At 45.3% G+C, this 19349-nt stretch overlaps 1 protein-coding gene across 6 annotated transcripts in view; it reads right to left on the reverse strand.

The window, feature by feature from the left end:
* The window catches only part of PBX1 (PBX homeobox 1), a 290531-nt gene that overhangs the window by 17800 nt on the left and 253382 nt on the right, over positions 1-19349 (reverse strand). For 3 of the 6 annotated variants that reach the window (XM_042926040.1, XM_042926039.1, XM_042926041.1), the window contains exons 7-9: positions 15686-15845; positions 8804-8916; positions 7304-7393 (exon numbers count right to left, since the gene is read on the reverse strand). In XM_042926040.1, the coding sequence (XP_042781974.1) occupies positions 7304-7393; positions 8804-8916; positions 15686-15845 (363 nt within the window). The remainder of the gene's footprint in view (positions 1-7303; positions 7394-8803; positions 8917-15685; positions 15846-19349) is intronic. The other 3 variants (XM_042926043.1, XM_042926042.1, XM_042926044.1) reach the window with 1 other exon arrangement.

Raw genomic sequence — 19349 nt, forward strand, 5'->3', positions numbered from 1 at the left:
TGCGTGGGTCATGGTTAACTTATTGGACAGCACTGAAACAGAAGCAGGGATGGAATGAGATGAACTCCGAGCCTTTCTAGGGTTCTGTGACTTTACAGAATGCAGGAACCATGTCTTATGATGATGGATATTAGAAGGTTCTCAACAAACATTTGTTTAATAAAGCATCTATTCATTTATTTAGTTATATGGTTAGTTGTTCTAGACTCAAATCAGTCCCCTGCCTTCTGCCTTATTCTCTAAGTGCAGAATATAAACATCGAATATTTAGAGAGATGGAAAAAAATTTCCTCAAACTCAAATAGAGTCAAATAGAGATTTTGAAGTAGAGATTTTTTTAAGGTACCAAATCTTAAAATAACAACTGGATTATCTAAGACACAGGTCTCACATTTTTGTCTGAAAACAAGCTAAGACCATGGAACTCCTTCCCACAAGGCAAGGAGCCATCAGCAGTTATCAATGCCAATGTTTCCCACGATTAAATTCAGGCAATTTAATTAGCTTAATTTTTACTGAGGTCTAGAGGAATCCGGCCACTTTCAGGAGCCACTGCAAAACCAAACTGTCCTTTTGAGGTTGTGATTTTTTTCTTTATAGAGCAGACAGCGGGACCGACTTGAGTCTGGAAAAACTGACCAGATTCTAGCCCAAGGATAGCATGGCGATGGGGTCAAATGTGGGCCCGACTGGACAGGATGCTGTAAACTACCAATTCCAACGAAAACAGCATGGTGTACATTGTCATCTCACAGATGGGACTCTTTTCAAAAAGACAAATTTCTCTTTAATTTATAGCTCTAAACGATTTCCCTTCCAGTTGTATTTTCCTGGAAATGGGGAAATATCATGTTTTCTAAGTAGCATATGATACTGGGAGAGGCCACAGACATCTAGCTCAGTTGTCCTTTTTAGAGTTCAGGAAACTGAGTCCTATCGAGGGAAAGCGATTTGTCCACGGTCACACAGGCGGAAAGCGGCAAAAACAGAATACACGCACACACACACACACACAACCACACACACTATGGATGTGATCTTGCTTGGAACTAGGTTTGAGAACAAGAGATTCCTCCGTGACTACTCCTACAGAGAGATAAGGAGTGTCTAGAACAAAGGATATGTATTACAAGACCACGGTATGGAGGAAGGTAGATTTCTTAAACTATGCTGGTTGGTCTTGGGTCCGTCTGTTCTGCTGTAGAACTCACTTTCAGATTCTCTTTCCTAAAATTCAGAGTAGACTGGCTCCCTTGTTCGAGTGTTCCAAGAACAGGAAACCTGGTCACAAAGTGCTGAATGACACTGAAAACTAAAACATGTGCTGACAGGCATCAGGATTTTACATAATCTAGGTACAGGCTTTCCCCAACCTGACCTGGATATAATAGGATGTCGTCTCATTCGCCAAGGTCAAAAATACTGACTTATTTATTGGATGGATGGATGGATGAACGGACAGATGCACGGATGAATACATGAACACATGAGTGCATGAGTAAGGATGCCACTGGACAATTTGGACTCATTCGTTTTCTGTACCTTTAAGGGCTTTCTCCTGGCCACGGAGAAAAAACAATGGATGCCTAGGACATTACAATATTAAGATATTTGTTTTTGCTTCTCCAACTATTGTGGGCTCAAATAAAATGCTTTTCCCTTCTCAAATGCTGAGCTGATATGGTATTAAGGTTTAAAGGCCTCATCAGATAAGAAACTAAAGGGGCTGCCTCTGTTTCCTTTTGACTCTGCCATAAAAGAAAGCCAGGCTGGAAGCTTCTGGAAGGCAGGAGTCCATCTACCTCATTCCTGCTGCCTTCAAACCCTCCAAAGACTGGTTCACCATGTTCAGACCTGTTGATTCTCATCACTCCCTTCACCCTTCCAGCCTGGGCCTGTTCACTGGCCCCCTATCGCAGCATCAGAAGGTACCCGAAGGCAGGTAAGCGGGGGGCATATCTGGATATGTCTTTGGACCTTCACATTTCAAATTCCACTTGGCAAAATAGAAGAATTGAAACTTCATATAATTAAAATGAGTTTTTAAAGATTTGCATATGAATTTTAATTATCACCCTAACTTCCCAGTCCTACAATTTCACACGTGGCAACGTCTTATTAATATATACTTTAAGTGGAGGGAGGTCTCTCAGAAGTAGTTAAGAAAAAATTAAAATGATGGCACGTAGCCAAGTATTACCAAGTAACCCTTCTGATATCTAAGCGCCTGCAATGTGTTCAACAGGATGCTATTTTTATCCTCAAGATTTATATTTTCTTTATTTCCTCAATAAGTATCCTTTTTTTCCCTTTGCCGAACATGGGAGAAAAGCAAACCCAAACAAAAATACATATGCTATGGCTTCCAAAGAGAAAAGTTTCATCTCTGTTTTTCCATTCCTGTAATTATCACAAAGCAAAACTCACGGGACGTTTCTGTCATAAACGGACACTGATGGCGCCCTGCCTTTACAGAGAGAACACTAACACTTTATTTCCACCTTCACTAAAACTCTTGAATGAGAAACATCGTACAGGGGTTGCTCTTTTTCTTCCAGGGGTTTCTATTTACATTTAAAATTGGCCGGAGTGAACTCACTCCCTTAACTCACATTTGAAAATAATTAAAAATAACGTGTTCCGCCCCGGGAAGAATAATGCTTTCTGCTTCCACGGATCTCTGAGAATTCACAGGGAAAGGTTTATGTAATGAAAGCTCTTCCTCCTTCCCATTTAGGACCTCAAGATACAATTTTAGGGGTTAGAGGGGGAGGCTAGAAGGAATGGCAGGGGCTAACTCTACCCAAAGAGGTGTCCAGGGAGGCTAGGCTACAGTGGAGTTGGGCATCCCTGAGGCTGACAGGAGGAACCAAAGATCATACTGGAAGGACTCTAGAACTATGGAATTTAGAAGGGGAGTTTAGAACTTGCTTATCTGGTAAACTTTATAGACGAGGCAAAAATACAGAGGCGATGCCACTTATCAAAAGCAGAGCCACAGGAAGGATCTAAATTTCCCAATTTCAAGTTGCTTCTACCCCCAACGCGTCTGTCCATGGAGGTTTCAATGCCCCATCTGGTAGAGACGACAAAGAGAAAAGGCCACCAGAAATGATTTCTATTTCTACTATGGATGGTATCCCACAAACAGGTTTTGGCATCGGGTTTCTTTGAGGACAGGAGAAGTTCTGCAGAATTCAAAGGGATCATCCTCTTGACAATATCATCAGTATCTAGCTTCATGGATTTAATGCTGATTCGAATCATGTTCTCAGAGAATCCGCACTGGCCAAAAGTTCGGAAACTTCTTATTAAAGGGCAGACTGGAGAAACTTTTTGAATTAAAAACACAGGATATTTGTGGGTTAGTAAAGCATTTAAAAGGAAAGTCACTACTAGATACTTTCCTGCTATGTAAAATGTGGATATTGGCCACTGAGTGCACTTTGTAAATCCAGTGGTGACTTGTCTTCTCTTACCTGATTCATTCATCCGCAAACATGTTTTGAGCAATACAGGCATTTAGGAAATATTTAGGAAATATTCAGGAGTGAAAGACACGAAGACCAAGTAAGTCTGTCTGTTCACGTATCTATAACGCAAAGGCAGGGTATGTGTGATGAGGCAGAGAGAAGCAGGGGAGAAGGGCTAAGGGGGAAAGCACAGGCAGCAAGGAGGAGATGGCTGTGGAAGCAAAAGGAATTTTTGAGGGTGGGGAGGCATGGGGAAGGCGGCACAGGAATGAAGGGCATTTATGGAGGTGGTGGCCATGAGCAAACATAGGGGGATGTGGGTAACCAGGCAACGATGAACTGACCATGTTGCCCAGCAACCAAATTCTACCTGGATGTCAGGAGGATGAGGTAGAAAGGCAGGTAGGTTGGGGCCAGAGTGTGGGAGACCCCGGATGTCGGACTTGGGGTTTGAACTCGCTTAGGTAGGCAGCAGACCGGCGCTGGTGATTTCCGGGCAAGGAATGGCAAAATTCAGAGGGTGTATGCAGGAGAAAGGAGACACTGAAGGCAAGAACAGTGACTAGAAAGTGGTCATGTGAAATGGCCCAGCCAATGAACTATTCTAGAACTAGGGCAACGGCAGCGAGAAAGGAAAGAGAAGAACGTGATCTAAGTACGTCTGATTGACAGGGAAGTGGAATAACCTCCCTCTGTTCCTCAGAGCCCCTCTAAGCTGCTACGTGTTGTCCATTGTCGTCTGAGAGCGCAGGGGACCTAAGCTCACTGCCGCTAAGGAAGGGGGTGTTCAGGACTCGCGAACCCTACATCCTTTTCGAAAGTGTAGCTTCCCACCAGGAGAGAAAAAAGTGACAGCCGTGTCCTGACCAATCCTCACTAGAAACTACCTACTGTAAAAAACTGCTCACACAAGAGGAGAAAAAAGGTCAGATTAGAACGTTATCGCTTAGAACATTTCATACTGCATTCGTGTGGAACAATTTCTACTTTGCCAAGCCCTTTCCTCCTTATTTTCTCATTTTCCCTGAAGCAGCCCTTGGGGTTTTAAGGGTTGGAAGTGCTGGCCCTGTTTTCTGGAAGAGAGGTACGATGCCTGCCCACGGACACACGAGAGTGATCAGGGCCAGGGTCTCCCAGCTCTTCCGCGACCTTCCACGCCTTTGCCACCTGGGCTCACTGAAAGGCAAGTGGTCTGAACTTGATGGGATTTAAAATAGACGTTGGTTGGATAAGAAACGGGTGCTATGCAAACCCAGCCAGGGGAGCAGATAAAGGCTGCCCAGAAAATGTCCTCTGCCGAATGAAACACAATCCAGAGTCCAGCTGGAAATTCCATTGCTGCCTTGGGTTTGGGAATTGTTTATTTTTATTTCTTGGCTCGAACCTCTCATTCCTGCCCTCATCTCTTCTTCTCTCCCTCCTTCCCTCTTTCTTCTCCTGGCTGCCAGAGCCCCACTCTGCACGTACATACGGGTCCGTGTCGAACACCACGGTCTAAAAACACAGCTTGCTCTAACCGGCTTCGTCTCCTGCAGGTGGCACCACGGAAAATTTAAAATGGATACCAAAAGGCACGCATCCTCCACGATCAGCCTTTGAATCATCTACCCCGCGTGTTAAAGGGCCAGAAATAAAATAAACATGGTTCCCAGGGAAAAAAATTAACGCACAACCACAGACTCTTTCGAGTGGCATTTTCAAGCCCAGTTTCTGTGGGAAGCTTATGTAATCAGACATAATTGTCTGCACATGTTTGGTTACCCTCTTGCAGAAATGATTCCCAGCCCACCAGATAACATCAGAGGGGTCAATGTTGACCCCCCCAACCCAGAGCCTGAGTGGCACCCTCTTCTGCACTACCCAGTTAGGAAGAAAGATACCACGCAGCAGAAGTGGGAGCCCATTTCTTGCCCACTCACATAGACTTTCTGCAGTTCCTTGTTTCAGTGTGCCTATATTCTCGTCCCCACCCTCTGGTACTTTCCTCATGTTCCTGTCTTCCACTTATACAGAGCGAAGCTTTCTCTGGAAAAAAAAACCTATCTTCAGAAAACGCATAAATGCATATGTGCTTGAAACCCCTCCCCCCGCCCCCCGCAACAAAGAAGCACAGGGCACCTTCATTCAGCTGGCATCCGTTTTTGAGAACACAGTCTTCCACCAAGTATCTTGTATTTCTCTGAGCAGGTTTCTGGCAAGTCAGCCGTTAATACGGTAATAATGATTAGTAGGAGCCTAAGAAGAGAAGCATGCCTCTGTTCTGGAAATTCTTTCTGGAAAATTGCCATGATTGCCCAGACTACATTCAGTAGGGTTAGCTTTGACCTCCTCCAGCTCCTGCCGGAGAGGGACTTGATAAATATCATACAAATTCAGAGTAGATCCCGCCAAAAGTAGGTAGAAAATAAAGGATTCCTCATTGGCAGGGGGCTCAAAAGTCACCAAGACACTTACAACCTGGTACTTGACTCCTTTCTCTGACATCCTAAGTAGCTAGCTACGCCATGCTTGAGTGCTCTGATGACGGGGAAATCTTGACTTTCCCAGGAAGCCAATCCCTTCTCCAGGTAACTCTGTGAGAAAGGCCCATCAACTGTTGAAATGCGATGTATTTCCCTGAATCTTCCACCCAGGGCTTCTATCCTTCCCTCCTTCCGATCACTCAGGATGAATCCAATCTTCCCCACAAATAACGTGTTTCAAATTACTATATACCAACCGCATTTTCTCTTTTATGGGCTAAGAACTCCTAATTCTTTCAACCATTCCTTGTGATGAACCAGCTGGTATTCCATTGATTCCTTCTAGTCTGGGCTTAGTCATGTCTGACTTGACGCATGTGGGGTGGAAGGAGCCATCACCTCCCTCACTGCAGACACTGTACCTCAATGAGTATAGACCGGGATGCCATTAACATGTCATGCCTACCTTTCCTTCGTTCCATCCCCAACGCATTTGAATCACAACAACAGAAACAAACAAGAAATCGTCACCATCAATCAACCACAGTTTTCTTCTACAGTTCTGAGCCAATGGTTCTGGTGGCGCTTTCTGCGACCTCTAAAAGCCCAGGAAATGACCCCCTGATCTGAAGAACAGCCTCCTTTTCCAGGCTGCCTCTTGTCCCAGCTTGCTGTCACCGCTGCTGAGATAGCGGACGATTGATCTGAGAAATCAAGTTGGATTGCTGTCCCAAATCTACATTCGGTTCTCCTTGTGTCTGTCTGATCGATTTCACTCTGTGCGACACAGCTTGTCGCTATGAATTTTCATGCTAGTCAGAAGCCGCCAGCGCGCCCAAGAACACGAAGATGGTCCGCACCCCTCCCCATCCCTTCAACGCACCCGGCCTCTGAGTTAATTTCTTTTTTTTCTTTTCGTCCTTAGACAGATTGGAGAAAGGCTGGTTTTTTGTTTTGTTTTGTTTTGTTTTTTTTAAGACCACAGACCTGGATGCAATGGATTTTGGCTACTGGTTTTCCCACCCAGGTCCCCAGGCCCCTGCTTGTGGCGACATTTCCTACCACTGTTGTGCTAGGTGTCACCTGGTTAGCGGCTCCTCTCGGCTGAACGCGAGTGGCCGCAGGTGCCATGCGAACACTGATTGCGTGTGACAGCCCTAGACGCCAGCTGCCTGCGTGAAGCCTTCCCAGTCGCCACTTTTTGTGTGGGTGGAATGCTGCCGACGGCGTGGCCGATACAGAAACAAGAAACTAGGTGACCATAAAGCTGAGATGAGTCCTACTAAGTGGCATTCCAAGCCCTGTGGCTTTGAAATAATTGGTTATGATAGAAGAAACACAAAGGGTGGGGGAGCCTTGTTTTCTTACACTGATGCCCTGCGGACTGTACATCTGACTGGCTGCGAGTCCGTCACTGTATCCTCCTGTCTGGCTGATAACATGGCGAAGGGTATCCACCTAAACAATGAACAACAACAGAGAGGCAATTAGTCAGGGAGACGCAGGCAAAGGGAGGCAGAGAATCATCAGGCAGGCGACCGCGTGGACACGCCACATTCACGCGATCGTGACGGAGGTAACCTCCCCGGGAGGGGCCCGCCAGGAGGAGGCCGCCTCTCTATCTGCCAAATCCGTTTTTCTTTCTGAGTTCAGTGAGCAAGACGGGAGAATGGTCAGAGAAACCTGGGATTCCCACCGCTGAAACTGACTCACGGCGTTGCATGAGACGGCGGGGACCGGGTGACAGGAGCGGGGACAGAGTGAAGGAGCCACACCCCCCCTTTCGTGCAGATCACCCGCCACAGCTTCTCCTTCGCTGGTATCCCACACAAGTCAAGGCTCTGTCTAGAGGGGGCTAGGGTAGCCACCTCACAGACAGAGCGGTCTGTGACTAACGCCATCTTTTGGAGGACTTGGATGACGGCCAGCTGTTCGCTCGCTTGGCCAGTCTGACCACGGCTCCTCACACTTGTCCCCAGGTAGCTCCCTGAGCGAGGGGCTGAATCACTGGCCAGGTGGTCTCTTCCAGGCACGTAGGGTTTCCTGTTCCACACGCAGGGTGGGAGAGTGGGCTAAGGTGGTCCCAACTTCCCTAGCAACCCTGACCCAGGGCATTCGACTTTACCCTGTCACAGCAGGCTCTGTGCTGAGACCGGAGGGTGGCTTCCTGAAGCGTAGTGAAGGCGGGCTGCTTACTAATGGGTACCGAGGGTTTACACCACACGACCTGATGTTTGCTTCCCAACATGGGCTCTGACTCATGACCAGAAACCCAAGTTCCTTGACCTCAAGGATGACTGAGAAGATGAGTTTAGTCAACATGGCTGGGTGTTTTTACAGCTTGAAACAAAAACAGGAGATACGAAGGCATTTGCCTACTCATCAGTTACCTCCTTAGTTGGCAAATATTGAGTGTGGGAAGCCCACGACCGAGAGGGAGACCTGCTATGTGAGACAATGGACTGGACTCCTCCTCCCCTCCCTTCAGTGAGGAAAGAATACGCTGCTGGTTCCACGTGCCCGATGGGCCTTGGTCGCCTCACCCTGGGCTTGCTCTTCTCCTGCTTTCCCAGTGTGGCTGACAAGCCAGAGCCAAATGCATTCACAAAGTGTGGACGAGATTCCCCATGACCATGGCTGTCTTTGTTTTGTTTTGGTTTGGCTGTTAGTAAGATTGTGTTTCTGCCTTTCACCCCCTCTCTCTCTCTTTCTCTCTCTCTCTCTCTCTCTCACTCTCTCTCCCCGCCCATCTCCCCCTCTCTCACCATCTCCCTCTCTCTCTCTGGACAGACTGGCAAGTGCCAATACGACCGAGGGCTCTGGGCACTCCAATGCATTCACCTGGTGGCACATTGGCTGGGTCCCTACCTGTGACTGCACGTTGGCTCCAACCTGGGCCCCTTGGTAAGAGTCCCCATTGAGTGACTGCACGCCCATGAACAAATCTCCAGAGTTTGACATGTTAAAAGAACTGGAAGAACCTGGAAAGGAAAGAGTGAGGCACCTGAATCACAGAAAGGCAAAGGGTCACAACCCCTGCAACTAACAGCCAAGAGGAAGAATGACATGCAAAGCGACACACCCCCCCCAAATAAACACTAAAATAAAAATAATATCAACAGAATCCGGTTAGTAGCATGAAGGACAGAGCAAGCGGTGAAGGGTGCATATCGTCCATGTTATGGGAAGCCGCATCTTACTGCAAGTTGCCAATAGGGCTGTGTCCCCTCAACAGCTTCAAGCTGAGAAAGGGGACATTTCTTCTTCTCAACTTAGTCTATGCGAATCGGAGACGGTCTCCAGACCCGAGACCTCTCTTTCATGCCCGTTAAACTCTAGGGGTTCTCCACCAGTTGAAGAACTTGGGCCGGTGCCACCATGTTGGAGCACATGAGCTGCTGTTCAGCTGGCTTTCAAACAGGCCACTGCCAACCCATCTGCCCTCACGTGGGAAGCAGCCCCGGGTGGGGTATGCATGAAAGCAGTGCCACGCGTCAGGGCTGGCCCTGGGACGCGAGTCCATTGACATTCCTGATTTCTGGAAGGAAGGTCGGGCTCCTTGCTGGGTGGCAAGCAGCCCGGGAGAGCGTCAAGGACTGCAAGAAGACGTGAGAATGGTCACCTGCTTCCCTTGCCGCCCGCCATTAACGGAGGAACGTGACACAGAATAACGGGCCAGGAATTCTGCAGTATGCACGGAATACGAAATGCTAATAGTGACACTTATGGCAATAATAAAAGTGGGCCTCAAGAAAAGCAGTCAGCCATCTGCTTTCACCTCCCAGAGAAGAAGCCTTCTCCCAGGCAGTTAGCCTTCAGGCAGCACCCAGGTTGCACTGGGGTAAACCCAGCCTACCCGCAGCCGAAACACAAGGGCGTGGGGAAGCTTCATATTATTCTGAAGTCATCGTGCAGCTCAGCGCATTAGGAAAGAAAGCTCAACGTGCAAGGTTTGGTTAAAACATGACATTAGCCTAGAAAAGGAGAGACCTTAGGGACCCAGGTCAGTTCCACTCTACTTCCAACTCTGTCTTGTTCAAACTGCGCCCTTGCCCTCACACTCTGACAGCCATCATCCGTGTGGGATCACCCAGCAATGATGCCCCAGCTCTGACGCTTTCTCATCTCCCAAGATAGGGATCTGCGCTCTCCTAGAGGGCTGTCTCCTGGAGCTCGAGAGAAGGCTCTTTCTGTGCCCTGGAAGAGTTCCTTAACCGGCAATGAATTCTGAACTCTGCCACTCTGTGCTATGTCTAACCGCTCAGAGCGTCCCCATCCTCCCAAGGCAGGAGCCATTCCGAAGAACCCAACAGTTTCCTTGGGGAGATTCTCAACTTCCAGTAATGTGGCGCAAATCTCCCCAACGGGTGGGTGAAGCGGGGTGCAGCACAGATCACACCGTCACGTTGAGGTACATAATTCCCGGACCTGCATGTCCTACTTACATCCCTCTCAAACCTTTCTTTTAATTGAACCCAAATAATAACAGCCATTTTGTACTCGTCGTTACAACGCGTGCTCCCGCGTAGATGGCATCACAACCGAGAACAGTCAGCTCCCAGATCCCCGGATGAGAATTGTCTGTACGACACCAGGATGTTTTTCCTCCGAGAATGTTCAGTTTGATGCCCAGGGATTTTCTTTCTCTCCCAATCAAATACCACGTAATAAACCCACACTCTATATGCTTCGCTGATGGCTTACGGGAAATTAGCACGCAAACGAAGGAATGGGAGAAAAGCCCCACAGGGCTGCAATGGTGCCGGGTACCATGAAGGTACGGAACGTGCCATTTACAAGATACACACCGCAATTGACACAGATGATTTAAAAAATATATGTGCATAGATAAATTGTAAATATGTCTGGCTGCCGAGTGTACATGGAAATAAATATGCGCATATCAATGTCCTTCATGTACAAGTGCATTTGAATCAGAGCAGTAATTGCAGGAATGATCCCTGTGTTCTTGCCTCTGCATTTTATCGTCCGTACACCCATGTACAACATTACATTGGCTTCCGACCCTCTGATAAGTAGCTAGAGGCACTGATTTTTCTGAGAGAAGAGGCCGCGTGCCATTGACACGGCAATAAGGCAGCCAGAAGCCCACACGAGACTCTAAGTAAGGAGGAGAAGACACGTTCTTCTCCTGGACTGGAGGTTAGAAAAAAAACGTCTCACAGAACGGACAGCCTCCGGAGGCGGACGAACTTTCTTGACAAATAGAGAACAGGCAGTCTTAGCGGTGCTGCGGAATTCTCAAAGAACTAACACAGAATTACCTGGCTTGCTGAGAAGGTCCGTCAGGCACCTTACCTGCAGGTGGCTGGGAATCAGCAATTACTAAGAGCACATTTTGAGACGTGCTTGCCAGTTAAAAGGTTCCGAATTTGGAGAGGGAAGGAAGGCAAGTGGCTCATTTAAGCTGTCGTCCAGACATTTGGGGCATATACAGAGCTAAATCTACAATCCACTAGACAGACAAGAACTAATGGATCACCTATGGATTCTAATGCATTTGCTCAGGCAAATATGGCAAGGCGGAGATGTGCTAACATCCATCTTCGGAAGATCATTTCCCAAAGACTGCATTGCTACCGAAGAGTCTTTAGGAGACTTAAATTTGTTCAGAAAAAAACCAAAACAAAACAATTAACTTCATAATCCGAAAACCAGAATACTAACGATCAAGTCTAAACTTAAAGCAAGGTTTCTATTGACATTTTGGCCTGGAAATTTCCTTGTGGAGGAAGGAATGCTTTATGTATCGGAGGGTGGTCAGCCACATCCCTGGCCTCTATTCACCAGATGCCAGTGGTACCCACCTCCCCAAAGCGGGACAGCCAAATGTCTCCAAACATTACGGAATGTCACCTGAGGTACAAGTTCATCCAGTTGAGAACCAATGACGTAGCATAAGAGAGGATTTGCTTTTCCTTGCTGAGGAATGCAAAGTGTTTAAAAGTACTGGCTCGTTATTCCCCATAGCATTTTCATAAAGTGGCTATGTGACAAGTATTACCCTAATTGTGCAGCCTTGAAATCAAGGCTTCAGAGAGATTAGATGGTAGCTGATCAGACTGGACCCCCTACACCATCCAGAGGCGCAAAAGATGGGGCGTCTTTGATAGACGTAAGCTTCACTGCATCTCAGGCTTGCTTCTCTCTTTTCCATGATTAGTCCCCTTCCAAACTCCAAAAATCATTGCCACTTTCTACTCAGGACAAAGCACAAGAGGGAGAGGCTGTCTGGCTCAGTGTGACATCCCTTTAGCAGGCGCACATGGCAAGGTTCTAGAGTTCCAATTCCAGCAGGCTGTGTTTTCATTTTCTAATGTAGAAATTAAGGGAAGAAAAAAACACAGCAGAAAACATCAGTGTGATAAATTCTTTCGCTTGACTTTAAAAAAAATTGGAAAAGTTCCTAAGGATTTATTAAGGATTGGCCAACCTCTCTGGGTGTGCTACCTCCTCTCTGTGGGTCCTACATACATAAACTTCTCTTACGAAGCCAGGATCTAGGGGTTTTAATAAGAACATGCTCTCCCAATCCATAAAAACACCAAACCTCTATTAGGGGTAGCACAGACATGTACTAGAGTTTGCCACTGACAAAATAGTGCCAGAGGAAGTACTTTGATGGTCAAGCTTGCAGTTGCCCCTAACACACGCCCCAGAGCCAGCAAAAGAATTCGAATCGTGGGAGGGGGTCCTGAGCCTCAATGAGCCTGGGGTTGCTTGGCTAATCACAGCATCTAATAAAATACCAATGCTGATGCTATGCGGCAGCAAAACATCTGTAACGCACAAGCCAATTTCTTCCTTCTTGGATGCTAAAATGTTCCCTAGAAGATCATCTGACTTTCCAAAAGGGGCCCTGTTTTTCCGGGATCTGATTCTTGCTCTTATAATTTCATCAAAAATAGGACATAAGAATGAGTTCCCCCAGGTGACTGCAGGATTATGGACCTGAGGTTATAACTATTGCTTCAAATGGTCCCATTTTTGCCTTTTTGGATGTGTGTGTGGTGTGTGTGTGTGTGTGTGTGTGTGTGTGTGTGTGTGAAGATTTCATTTTCTTGTCATCCTTCCATTCTTCCTTTTTGTTCCATCCGTTCTGCCCAACTCTGCTGGTGTCAGATATGAAACACGCCAAGTAAATGCTTACTCACCCCGCCCCCGGTCCTCACCCAAAGTGATTTTAACGAATTATGCTTAAGGAAACAAGAGACCAGGCATACATCAACAAATAGGAATATTCAGAAGTGACCTAAATAAAGATACTTGAGTACTGCTTGTCTACACAAAAGCCTCTAGAGGGAAGAAGATTTACTTGCAAAGTATCCTTTTTGCCGTAGAAATGAGTATTTATATTTAGTAAAGCATCTGGGAAAAAAACCCTGCTTCAATATGAAGGATATAAAAAGTTTCCAGGTTCCAGATCTCTAGACTTCAAACTCAGCCAAAATATATTTTCACATATTAACCTCTTATTCAACACTCCTATCTGTTTCAATGATCATTTACCCTTTGGAATTATCAAAGAACTAGTTAGTATACAAGATTATCAACACCCTAGGTGAAAAGTTTGAACATTTTAAAGTTCTCACTTTATCTGTGCAACGATACAGGTTGTGTTAAGAGCGAAGGAAAATGCAGAAAAGCCCCCATAAGACTTTTTCTGTTAAAACGTTGATGAATGAAAATTCTGTGCTATTGCACATATACAGTAGTATTTTCTTTTGTCTCTGCTGTAAAAAAAAAAAAAGCACTACAAAGGGGTTCCTCTGCATATTGTTTCCAACAGCTTAGGCACAACTGGACGGCTTAGCTCAAATTTTCCATGATAATTTACTCTGTGCTTAGAAGAGTCACATAAGTTGAAGCTACCAGTAAAATTCCTTAGAAAACTGTAATCATTGACTGACATTCCAAGAGAGGCAACATAATTCTTAAACCAGAGTGGTGGTGGGTGGGGGGGGGAGGTTAAAATGCTTACTTTTCTCTTTTTAAGTGCTTTAGAAACGAATAAAAAGTTACGGCTTTAGTAATGAAGGGAGTCCACAGGGCCCTTCTAGGGACTAGTCATAAATCATGCTCAACCATCTGCAATGCAGATATATCAGGGACAGGAAAAAGTCATTTTGATATCTGTTTTGCATTATGATAACCTTTGCAGGAGTGTTGAGTGTGTTTTTGCTAATGTTGACAGGATTGTACTTCTTCCAGAGACAAATGAACATGTCTGCCTCGCAGTGCGATTCAAACTAAGTGTTGCTGGAGTCTGAAAGGCTTAATAGTTGACCAGATGGGGAAGAAGGAAACTCTCTGGTTATTGAACCTCTTAGCCTTGATCCTTTGTCAATCATGCCACGAGGGGGAAAGAAGGAAATACACGCGCACAAACCTCAAAAAGTATACGCTCTTCAGAGTGGCCCAACCTGGCATGCTGGGAAAGATAAAACTAGACTGAATTCTACATTGTCTTACCATGTCCATGCTTACAACGCTCAGGCCACTCTTCACGCGTGATTCCATTTAAACAAAACAAGGCTATGATGGAACAGGCCAGTGACGTGGAGAGCCTTATGATAATAAATTAGTGCATCTAGAAGTTCACGGAAGACGTTAGCATGCGGAGCTTTACACGTCTCCAATAACCATCCACCATAAGGTAGAAAGAGAATTTACTTTAGCGAACAAACAAGTTTCGGGGTCAAGGACACTTCCCAGAAATGGTAGAAATTAGATTTATAATCCTATTATGGTCAAACATATTTAAATTTGTGACCCTTCAAGTTGGAGGCATCAATTTTCTTAGATGTGCACCGAACCACCAAAATCAATGCGGATGTTTCATTATGGGGGCAAATACCACATAATCTGAGACCACAACTATTTAATAAGGAACGATTTCTGGTTTCCCCTTACCAAAAAAAAAAAAAAAAAAGGGAACCAACATGCCTTCCATAGCATGGAAACACTAAGGTTAGATTTTATGTATTATTGACAGTTTTTTTCACATATGGAAATTCAGCACTGGTGGTACAAGGCAAACCCCAAAATATATTATGTTAGCCTGAACTCTGAAGTTAGTGATGGAACGCATATTCACTGAAGTAAAACCAGGAGCACAGCACATGACTAATACTATAATAGGAAAACTGGAATATGCGTAATTTGAATTAATGATTGGCAATTTTCTTTGTAGTTGACATAAAGAAACCAACAAGGTAAAACAGTAAAGAACAACAGCTATAAACAGTGGACAGGGGTAATCCCAGGCTGGCTTTGCACACCAGAGCACTGTAATGAGGAATATTCCTGCAGAGAGGTGGGTCCCTCAGACACTATGTGATGGGAACAGCAAAGTAGACCAGGTTAAAAACTTCATGTGAAACAGACTAAATGCTAGAGCCCCAAGGGACTATCTCTAAGTAACAGATCTAGTTCATCTTTGGAAGGAGAATGTGAAGGTCTTCTCATCCAAACCAACCAATTCAGGTCCGTCCAACCTAAACAGACACATTAGCGCAAACGTCCGGACAAACCCGTCTTCTAAAGAGTAAGACGCACTGCTCTTTGGAAATGAAAGGAAAAACCCAAAGTGGCATCGACAACAAAAAAGACAAATCAAATACATCAGTGAACCAATCAGAAACCTAAAGGATTAAAAGAGAACCCAATGTAGGAAAAGCAGGTATAAAAAATGGAGCACGATCCCCCCAAATCAAAGAAAAAACTAACCAGCTGAGTTAGGAGTCGAGGGTGAGTTAGCTTGGCTTCCATGGGCTGACACATTGGTAGCAGTGACAGCCGTTTTGGCAGCATAAATATTGGCTTCCTCTTGAAATTTACCTATGTTCTTCTTGTACCGGATTCGCTTATTTCCAAACCAGTTTGATACCTAGAGCAGTTTAAGAGAAGAGGAGAAAGTTAACATTCCATCCGGCGCAAACATCTCAGAGGAAACAGAAGGGGATCAGGAGAGGGCTGCGGAGGCAGGCTACGTGGACGGATCCTATGCTGATTTAACAACATCAATGAAAAAGATCTGAAGGAAGAGTATTGAGAGGACCCATCGCAGACAATGAGATTCTCTTGCTTAATACAACGCCATTTAGGGAGACCACTGCGGCAAAACTTCTTAGGAAGGAGCTGCTCATTGAGACTTGGACACCTGTAAGTTAGGGCAGGCATTTTAAAGTCGCATGCCTCTTTTTCTTTTAATTTTTTTTTTTTTACATTTTATTTATTTTTGAGAAACAGAGTGAGACAAAGCATGAGCGGGGGCGGGGGAGAGAGAAGAAGACACAGAATCTGAAGCAGGCTCTAGGCTCCGAGCAAGCGGTCAGCACAGAGCCTGACGCGGGGCTCGAACCCACAAACTGTGAGATCATGACCTGGGCCGAAGTCGGACGCTCAACCGACTGAGCCACCCGGGTGCCCCATAAAGTCGCTTACCTCTTAAGAACATGACACCAAAATAAGCACAGCAATTCAGGCAAAATGCCTGTTACTGATCAATGCTAACACTGAGCAATCAAGGGTCACGAATTTTAAATATCCATATATGGGGCACCTGGGTGGCTCAGTCAGTTAAGCTCCCAACTTTGGGTTTCAGCTGAGGTCACAATCTCACAGTTTGTGAGTCGAACTCTGCATTGGGCTACGTGCTGACAGCGTGGAGCCTGCTTGGGATCCTCTCTCTCCCTCTCTCGCTGCCCCCTCCCCCTCTCAAAATAGATTAATAAACTTAAAAAAAAAGAAATGAAAAAAAAATACCCATACAAATTTATATCAACATATAGGTGCTCTCACTGATGGAATAATTTCAAATTTATAGAAGTTAAATAATGCTAATATTGACTAGATTCTTAGCGGCATGTACTATAGACCTTAGGATCAATATAATTCAATCTGATGGATTTCACTAAGTATTTTGTGCAAAGCTTGGTGTTAACAACACAAGGAAAAACTGAAGCGGACCACATTATTCCTTTGAATTCCAGGCTTTAAATGCTAAAGCCAATACACAAAATAAGCCTACTTTACTTTCACTTGTTAATTTATTTCCTTCATGTGGCTCACAGCAGCTGTCCTCACTCCATTCTACATCCCCGTTCCCTTTGTACCACGACCTTGGCCAGACAAGTACAGATGCAGTGAAATTCAAGTGAGGGATGTTTTATACCCTGTATTCCAGATATGACTCCAAACTAAAATGTTGTCTTTTTGTAAAGAAAGTTCCAAAACGAATCATGAATTTGGTGAGGGAAGAGAAAGTTGATAACACACGTATCCCCAACACTGGCAGATAAAAATAATTCTCGCAAAACTACATTTATCTTGGGGCGCCTGGGTGGCTCGGTCGGTTAAGCGTCCGACTTCGGCTCAGGTCATGATCTCACGGTCCGTGAGTTCAAGCCCCGCGTCAGGCTCTGTGCTGACAGCTCAGAGCCTGGAGCCTGTTTCAGATTCTGTGTCTCCCTCTCTCTCTGCTCCTCCCCTGTTCATGCTCTGTCTCTCTCTGTCTCAAAAATGAATAAACGTTAAAAAAAAAAAATTAAAAAAAAAAAAACAAAAAACTACATTTATCTTTTAAATCCATTAGCAACACTTAGGGGCGCCTGGGTGGCTCAGTCGGTTAAGCATCTCTTAGTTTCGGCTCAGGTCATGATCTCACAGTTCGTGAGTTTGAGCCCCACATCGGGCTCCACACTGAGAGCACGGAGCCTGCCTGGGATTCTCTCTCTCTCTGCCCCTCCTCTGCTCTGTCTCTCAAAATAAATAAACTGAAAAAAAAAATTAAATGCATTAGCAAAACTTAGAAATCTTATAAGGTTAGCCCTCACAGGCCTGGGTGGCTTATACCATGGCAGAAATACCAAGCCTTTGTCACCAAAATCAAACCATACCATTGCAGTATTAGTAAAGGAAAGGAGAGAAAGAAATTCCATGAGAAATTGTTTTATTTATTGTAAATGCTGGTGCCTACAGAGTTACATTAAGAGAGGAAGGGCACTCCGGGGCCATTTTAGGACCACAGGATATCTGATTTCATTCCCAAATTCATGCTTTCCTTGATGTAACTTTCACTCTTCAGATGACAGGAAAAAGAGGAAGATTTTTCTAAGATAACTGGATGATCTGGAAGAAAGGCGGAAAGTTGAAGGTAGTTTGGGAGGGCTTCTGAGGAAGAAAAGAAATGTCTGAGGTCTATGTGGTTAAATCAGCTACATGAGAGAAAAGAAGGAAGAGAAGGATGAGGGTGGAGAAGGGACGTGGCGGTGGAGTGATTCCCTTATCAGTGAGAAGAGCAGACAGATCGGCAGACAAGACGCTTAGTCAGTTCACATATTTCCAACATGGCCCACGAGGTGATATCAGATGCCCCGAGCCACGGATATAACCAGTGCTTTCATTAATTAGCTTGCTGTTCATAGTCATGGGGGATCTACTATGTGCGAGGCCCTGGGGACACACAGATGACAGACACAGTCTGAGACAGGTAATACACAAAAAATAATCGTTTCTCTGGGGAGAGTTTGATTGCCTCTTGAACTTGTTAAGTTTGAAGAGCCTGGGAAGAGCCATGGCAGGGTCCACTGGGAAGTAAGCTATAGGAGTTTGGTGTTCCAGAAGTCTCATCTGGATGTTCAAATAAAGGTATACTTTCAGCCGGAGGCACAGTAGAGATCACTCAGACAAAGTGTGTAGAACAATACTTTTCTGAGTCAAAGTGTGCATGGAGTGCTCGTGAAAACAGACCCCAACCCGCCCCGTGCCATGATTCTAACTCAGGACTGGGGTGAGATCTAAGGATTTACATTTTGAACAAGCTTCCAAAGTGTCTTTTTTGAGACCACACGCCAAGCAGCTCTGGTAATACAGGAAGGGCTGTTTAGGGATCAAAGGGGAGGATGGTCTATAGATAAATTTGGGTATATCAGCACACTTTTTGTTGTGGATCATGGGAGGAATCAACAATAAGTAGATTTTGAAAGAATCTGTGGCTAAAAAAAAAAAGTCAAGAACCATGGTATAGGCATGAAGAGACGAGGGCTAAAGAAAAAATGGTACTTCTAGGGTCGAGAGAGACAGCAGGTCTTCTAAGAAGACCAAGCAAAAGTGGCCCAAGAGGAAGAAGGCAACTCCAGAGAGGACAGTGGCAAGAAAACCAAGGTAGGATAATTTCAAGATGGAGGGGTAATTATTAACCAAAATAAATGACAGCGGCAACAAAAAACAAAACAACAAACAAAACAAAACGCAAGATAGATACAGCCTCAAAATAGCTACAGCACACACACACACACACACACACACGCCCCAAATCTGCATCCCCTAGATTTGGGAACTAAAGGGAAATTTAATAAATTGTGTGGTCCAATGAACCATGATTGGCAGG

Source organism: Panthera leo, chromosome F3, assembly GCF_018350215.1.
Source record: "Panthera leo isolate Ple1 chromosome F3, P.leo_Ple1_pat1.1, whole genome shotgun sequence".
Classification (NCBI taxonomy): domain Eukaryota; kingdom Metazoa; phylum Chordata; class Mammalia; order Carnivora; family Felidae; genus Panthera; species Panthera leo.